The 7682-nt window shown below is 42.2% G+C and overlaps 1 protein-coding gene across 3 annotated transcripts in view; it reads right to left on the bottom strand.

Moving 5' to 3' along the window:
• Window positions 1–882: 882 nt before the first annotated feature.
• LOC135104880 (serine/threonine-protein kinase stk11-like) overlaps window positions 883–7682 on the bottom strand; it is a 14431-nt gene continuing 7631 nt past the window's right edge. For 2 of the 3 annotated variants that reach the window (XM_064012603.1, XM_064012605.1), the window contains exons 5-8: window positions 7317–7453; window positions 6987–7172; window positions 5336–5493; window positions 883–2169 (exon numbers count right to left, since the gene is read on the bottom strand). In XM_064012603.1, coding sequence (XP_063868673.1) covers window positions 2021–2169; window positions 5336–5493; window positions 6987–7172; window positions 7317–7453 — 630 coding nt within the window. In that variant the 3' untranslated portion in view covers window positions 883–2020. Of the gene's footprint in view, window positions 2170–4092; window positions 4178–5335; window positions 5494–6986; window positions 7173–7316; window positions 7454–7682 lie in introns of all 3 variants that reach the window. The other variant, XM_064012604.1, reaches the window with a different exon arrangement.

Raw genomic sequence — 7682 nt, forward strand, 5'->3', positions numbered from 1 at the left:
AAAAGGGGCACCAGCCAAGGGCAACAAAAAGCATAAAAAAAGTATCACTGAGAGTGCCAATCCCCAAGACAGGTCAAAAATGATCATCCAAAATTGGAGGATAAGTGTCTTGAAATCTCCCACTTCAAAGAGTTCAAGTCATAGGAAGGAGGACAAGAAGCAGGCAGGGAGTTCAGTGACAACTTTCCTCTTTGAGAACATCTTCCAACTCAGGGCACTTCATACTTCCTTCAGGAGATTCTACTGTAATAAGCCAGCAAGTGTTAGCTTAAACTGAGTACTTTTTTCCTTTTTCAAACAGAACTCTATCTCTCTCTCTCTCTCTCTCTCTCTCTCTCTCTCACACACACACTCACACACACACACACAGTCAATCAATTAGTACACTGTTGGTTAGCTTAATTCTTGTTTTTCTGTACTAAACTAACACTTATCTGGCTTATTACATATCTTATTCCTGCCTCCTCTGACACACACACACACACACACACACACACACACACACACACACACACACACACACACACACACACACACACAGCATCGCATCACAGCCAATCTTGTTTCCTTTCCTACCCTCATAATTATTTTTCCTGTGGCAACATTCACACTTTCCACAAGCTTACAAATGTTACCATTCTTGTCTTTCTTTGTCTAAATTGTGTATACTCCTTTCTCTCTCTCTCTCTCTCTCTCTCTCTCTCTCTCTCTCTCTCTCTCTCTCTCTTCTAACAACTCCATATCATCTCTTCTCTTAACACATACATCAACTTTTCTCTTCCTTACTTACAATACAAATCCATTTCATATCTTTCTATCCCTACACAATCATAACTCATTTTTTTATCTTACAATGCATATCCATATCATCATCTCTTTTCCTTTTCCTTTTCATTCATCACACTTCTATTTTCCTACTTAAATCCTTGTATACATACATGTTATCATTTCTCTATTCTACACTAACACTGCCTTCTCCTTCCTCTCCTTTTCCTATCAGGCACACACAAGTAACATTTTCCTCTAATGTCCTGGCATCTCATCTTTTCAAATCACATTTATCACATTTTTTTTTGTCTTTCTTTTTTTTCATCTCGAGACAATCTTAAAATTTCTTTCCTCTCATTCATTATTTTCAGTGCACTTGGTCCTCACCCTCAAGCACTTTTGTGGCTGTCCTCCTCCTCCTTTCTTCCTTTCTACCAGTTTATTCTCCTCCTCCTCTTCTTTACTTCCCCCCTCACAGCTCATCAATCAGTATATGACTACGTATTTGTACACTTAAGTATGACACATTTTCTCTTTTGTTTTTTTTTATACTGGAAACATATAAATATAGTATATACAAAATCAGCCTGAAATTTACCCTTACACCTATTATTATTTTTTTTAGCTTTTGTTTTATTTTCTGGAGAGCACCTTTATATATATATTTTTTTTATCTATACCTTCAACCAGACAACCCTTAAATAAAACATTTCCACAAATACTTCCTTCCTTTCCCTTTGTGGGACTTGCCTTCATCCTTTTTGCCTGCCTGAAGGGACTGGGGCAGAGGCTCAAGTCATGCAATCACATCACTCCCTTTGCTCCTCTATCTCCTTACCTTCCCTCTCTCTTCCTCCCCACTGGCACCACACTTTCCTGACTGGCAATGGGCATCTTTCCACCTTGCCTTGCATCTCCAAGCACACCATCATCAGGTAGAAGCAGCCAGGTTCCTCAGGCAAGTCAAGTTGACCAGAGATCTTTGGTGATGCTGCAACATGCTGGTCTCTTTTCACTCCTTGGACCAAACAATGGAGGCTTTTCCATGTCCTCCTCTCCTCCTGTGTCACCCCTGATGGCCTGGACCCTGTGAGACAGCATTTATGACCCTCTCAGCTGGCTGGAGACTGGGGGACCTGAGGGACAGATGCACAACTCACTCTGTCACCTCAGGTAGAGCAGGAGGGGCATTGGTCTCCCCCAGCAGGCGTGGTGTGAGCTCGGCACTTCAGTATGGGGTGCAGGAGCAGTGTCAGGACTGCTTGCAGGATGTGAGGGACTTGACGCTGATGCAGGAGATGGGTTTCCGCCGCCGTCTCTGCTGCTTGCTGGTGCCATTAGGTTTCTCCTGAAGGTCTGCTGGGGAGAGCTGCAGCTGGTGTTCCACTTGGTTTCTTGTCTCTGTTGGGGAAGGAAGATAATGAGGGTGTGAGTTTTATAGGTTACTACTGCAGCTGTGTGTGTGTTGTGAAGGGAGGGGAAGATAGAGGAAGCAAAAAGAAAGAGGGATGAAGATGTGAGTGGAAGGTGAAATGTGCATGTTTTTTTTTGTGTGTGTGTGTGTGTGTGTGTGTGTGTGTGTGTGTGTGTGTGTGTGTGTGTGTGTGTGTGTGTGTGTGTGTGTGTGTGTGTGTGTGTGTGTGTGTGTGTGTGTGTGTGTGTGTGTGTGTGTGTGTGTGTGTGTGTGTGTGTGTTTCTTGTGTGGAAAAAAGAATATAAAAGGCTGAAGGATAAATACAAGGAAGAGTGGTATCATTATGACTCCTAGTCTTCTGTGTGTGTGCTGTGAAGAGAGGAAAAGGGAGTTGGGGAGATAGGTGGAAGCATGAAGGCAAAGGGAAAATTATACATGTGTCCTTTCCTGTCTGTATTATGTTGTGGAGGAAAGGAGGGAAGTGAGGGAAGGCGAGGGTGACAGAGGTAAGAAGGCACAGGATCAGATTGGTATGGTACATAATAGTTATGTTCTATGTTTGTGTTATCAGCATGCAGTCTAGGAAATGCTACTGCTGTTGATCCTGCTGTGTTGCTGAGAGAGAGAGAGAGAGAGAGAGAGAGAGAGAGAGAGAGAGAGAGAGAGAGAGAGAGAGAGAGAGAGAGAGAGAGAGAGAGAGAGAGAGAGAGGAGAGAGAGAGAGAGAGAGAGAGAGAGAGAGAGAGAGAGAGAGAGAGAGAGAGAGAGAGAGAGAGGAGAGAGAGGAGAGAGAGAGAGAGAGAGAGAGAGAGAGAGAGAGAGAGAGAGAGAGAGAGAGAGAGAGAGAGAGAGAGAGAGAGAGAGAGAGAAGGAGAGAGAGAGAGAGAGAGAGAGAGAGAGAGAGAGAGAGAGAGAGAGAGAGAGAGAGAGAGAGAGAGAGAGGAGAGAGAGAGAGAGAGAGAGGAGAGAGAGAGATGAGGAAAGGCAAGACAAAAGCCACTATTGTTACTGCTGATGTCATTCACAACTAAGTGTAAGTTATAATGAGGAAAAGACAACGCACAACGTGTGTGTACTTGTGTACACACACACACACACACACACACACACACACACACACACAGGCATATATATATATATATATATATATATATATATATATATATATATATATATATATATATATATATATATATATATATATATATATATATATATATATATATATATATATATATGTATATATATAATATATATGCATACACTCAGGCATATACATATATGCACACACACATCCACAACACACACACACACACAGACAAACATGTATGTACATGCACACAAACACACAAAGGCAGACAAACATGTATCTACACACACAGACAAACATGTACATACACACACATATGCATGAACACACACACACAAACACACACAAACACACATCTATCCACACACATGGCAGACAACCATGGGTGAATAATAGACAGACACAGACAGACAGACAGACAGACAGACAGACAGAAAGAGACAGACAGAGACAGACACACACACACACACACACACACACACACACACACACACACACACACACACACACACACACACACACACACACACACACACACACACAGATTTTTGAGCATGGCTGTGCATGACATCACAATCTACAGTGATTTCTTTGTGAGCTGAAATGTCCACAGTAGTGGTCATGCAGAGGTGGTGTTAGGCATTAGTGTTAGTGGAATCTTTGGGTGGTCTTTCAGTTCACAGCTGCATTCCTTGCTTGTTGTGAACATGAGGCGTCTAGAGCACAAGGCGTGGAGTCACCAAAAGTGAGTCTTTTGAGATGATGGCTTTTAAGTTTCGCAGTTTTAGTTTTAGGTTATTAATGGAACAACTTCAACCTACCATACATCATATTCCCCCTGTGATGGGGGTGCAGCCTGGTGGCACACTCTGCAGCCAGGATGGAAGATTACTGCCACCATATTCCCTGCGCATTGTAAAGGGGAACTAAAAGAGGTGGAGCGAGGGGACTGGGAACCCCCTCCTCCACATTCTTTTACTCTCAGTGTGACAGGTCTTGTCCAGGGTGCCACTCCTTAAAGGTGGCAGCCCAGACATGACATTTCATGTCATACACACGTTCATTACTCTCACCATACATTCTTTGCACACCACAGCCATTATTCTCAGGGTATTCATTTCAAATGTTTGGACTCTTGACTCTTGTCTTTCATTCCAAACCCAAGTCTCATTTGCTTTTATGACTGCTTGTTCAATTCCTAATAACTCTTCAAAATCATATAAATGTTCTCATGTCCCACCTCCATAAAACAGATAGCATGTGCAATGCTGCCAACACAATGAACAAAACCTTGTGGCCTGGACTACATGGTGCTGACATCAACACAAGCTTGGTTGTGCCTCCTAACACTATGCAGCTGTCTTGCAATGCCTCTGGTGTTCCTGAGCTACCTTTAATACATCAGTCACATTCACCACATCCACAAGAAATTATATATAATAACAAAGTAACTCTTTGCTCTTGAAGTGTGCATAGACTGCACAGCCAAACCTGCCTCATGCTGCATGTCCTGTGACTGGTGGAGAGAGGTGTGGTATGGCTGCTCCCATTTCCAGTGGCTGAGCAATTTGCTCTTTATGTCCCGAGATCTTAAATCTAGTGTATATTTATATGAAAAATCTACATTTTTTGAGCCTTCAGAGTATGGGTTTGAATAATCTACATCCTTGTTTGTATCTCAAGACCTTCAAATGGTGACTTCATCCTTGTACTCATGCAGACTCCTCACTGTGTGTGGTGGTGGTGCAGCAATACTCAACAACAGAAACATGTAAATAAAGTTTGTAGAAATAGGTTTTGCACAACTTTTACATAAATCCTTAGCTTACATACTGTAAAATGTGCAGTTGGATGTGTGTATGCATTTGTGTTTCTTCATTAGATTAGTTGTGCCTGAGTTACTTCAGTGCTGGTGGTGCTTCTAATATAATCAACCAGTCCCTGATTTCCTCAAGCTTTGATTACCCATTCATCAAGCTCCTGTGTGTCTGCCAAGCTTAACTTACTGCCCAGTCTAACAAAAGAACCCCAACTTCCCTGCCCCACACTGGCCCCAACACCCACCATTCAGCTCGTGCTCAGTGATCAGCTCGTCCTCAGAGTCTGACGCATAGTAGTGGGAGCGCAGGTAAGGCAGGATGGTGGTGGCGTGTTGGTTGCCCCGCTCGCTCTTCACCACCCCCACCTCCTCCTCTGTGCGCGGGTGCTTCTTGCAACACCAGCTGAGTGGGGAAGGGAAGAGTGCAGATGAGAGAGGCACCTTTGTAAGTAAAATGAGCCTAATCTGGTCATCAAAGTCATATCAATAAGTTTAGTGAAGCTTACAACACCAGTGTAAATTAACTACTTGGAAGAACTAACTTCAGTGTCCTGGTATTGGAGAGAGCCATCTAGTGCTATTTAATCTCAATGTATGTTAGTACATCTTGTGTTTGAATAAAGACTCCCACAGAAAAAAAACTATATGGTCAACTCAAGTCCAAGGAAATCTAATAGAATAATAATGGATGTTTTGCAATCATTCACACTCCAAAACTAAGTATGCAGTGAAATAACCTTCTTTACAGCTAAATGAAACCTATGTAGATTCCTTACATCCACCTCACCCTTCATTCATGTTCTTTCTTAACCCTTCCACTGTTATGGTTGTCCTTCGTACACATTCACAACCACAGCTGGGAGCAATAAAAATTTATCACGATAACCAATGAATCAATAATGATAACTTTATTAGAGATGACTGATAATCGATAAATTTATTACCTGATAATCGATAACCAATAAATTGACAAACCCAAAATTCTGATACTAGTGATAACAATACTGATATTTTAAATAAAAAAATCAATAACAAAGGAAAAATAATTATTGGATAACCAATAACCTGATATCATTATCACAATAAATTATCACAATAACAATCATCTATGTTCACAAGACCGTTAAAAACTGTTTAAACACACAGAAAAAGACAAAGGGGAACAGGAGGTTAGTTTAGTCTTTTTCAGACTACAAAATTATTTAAGAGACCTATCATCATTATTTCACTTAGTGTCTATTTTTTCTTATGGAACTGGAGAGCTCATGAATCTCTCCCACTTTCTTCAGTCACAGACAATCTCTTCTATGATGTTCCCCCTCCTCATATCCTTCACCAGATAGGTTTCATACAAAATGTTTAAAAGATTATATATGACTGTGGTAAAAATTTGTCGAGCAGCTACTAGCAAGGATCAGTAATCAGGATAGGCAAGAAATAATGCGTTCAAGTTTGGTAAAGTTAGAAAAAAATTACAAATAAATAAATAAAATAAATGAAATAAATAAATAAACACAGGAAGGGGTTGGTTCTCAAATAGGATGACAGATGAATGGATTGAGTCAGTAATCAGGTAGTTAGTGATGAGTCACAAGGGAGCTTGAAAAGTAGATTGGACAAATTTATAGATGAGGATGAGAGGTGGGAATAGGTAGGTACATTTCATGCAGAGACTGACACATGTAGGCCTGATGGCTTCCTGCAGCTTTCCTTATTTTCTTACATTCTTATTGTTTGTGATGTGTAGGCTGTTTGGCTTCTTGGAGCACCTGTTATTTTCTTGTGTTCCTAAGTTTTCATTGTTTGTGATGTGTAGGCCTGATGGCTTCCTGCACCTTCACCTTATTTTCTTACATTCTTAAATCACAGCAAAAGACAAAACCTGACCCAACTTACTCATGAACTTTGACCTGGGCAAGGCTGAGGCGCTGGTAGGGGTCCTTCCTCAGCATGCCCTCCAGTAGCACACGCAGGGCTGGCTCCAGCTCTGTGGGCACCTCCAGCTGCTTCTCACAGATGTTCTCAAATAGGCGGAACATGTTCTCCCCCTCAAATGGGTACTTGCCACTGGTGAGGTTGAAGCTGTGGACCATGGAAGGGTGGTGTCAGGTGGTGTGTGTCAATGGAAATTTATAGAAGGGTTGTAATCTCACTCTCACCATACAGACCATAAACCATACAATTCCAACAATTCACAAGTGGGTAGGTTCACATCCACACACTCACAGGGTACATCCGGCACTCCACACGTCCACCTTGAAGCCTGGAAAGGTCCGCACGCCGCCAGCCACCTCAGGGGGCTGGAAGAGTGGCGAGCCCTGGCTGGTGGTGATCTCATCACTGCCTGTCGTCATGTCCAGTTGCTGTTGTGTGGAAAAAAAGCGGGTGAGGAAGGGAAAGGTTAAGTGTATGTTAGGAAAACAGTATAAAGAGAGAGAGAGAGAGAGAGAGAGAGAGAGAGAGAGAGAGAGAGAGAGAGAGAGAGAGAGAGAGAGAGAGAGAGAGAGAGAGAGAGAGAGAGAGAGAGAGAGAGAGAGAGAGAGAGAGAGAGAGAGAGAGAGAGAGAGAGAGAGAGAGAGAGAGAGAGAGAGA

The sequence above is a fragment of the Scylla paramamosain genome, chromosome 11 (genome assembly GCF_035594125.1).
Source record: "Scylla paramamosain isolate STU-SP2022 chromosome 11, ASM3559412v1, whole genome shotgun sequence".
Lineage (NCBI taxonomy): Eukaryota > Metazoa > Arthropoda > Malacostraca > Decapoda > Portunidae > Scylla > Scylla paramamosain.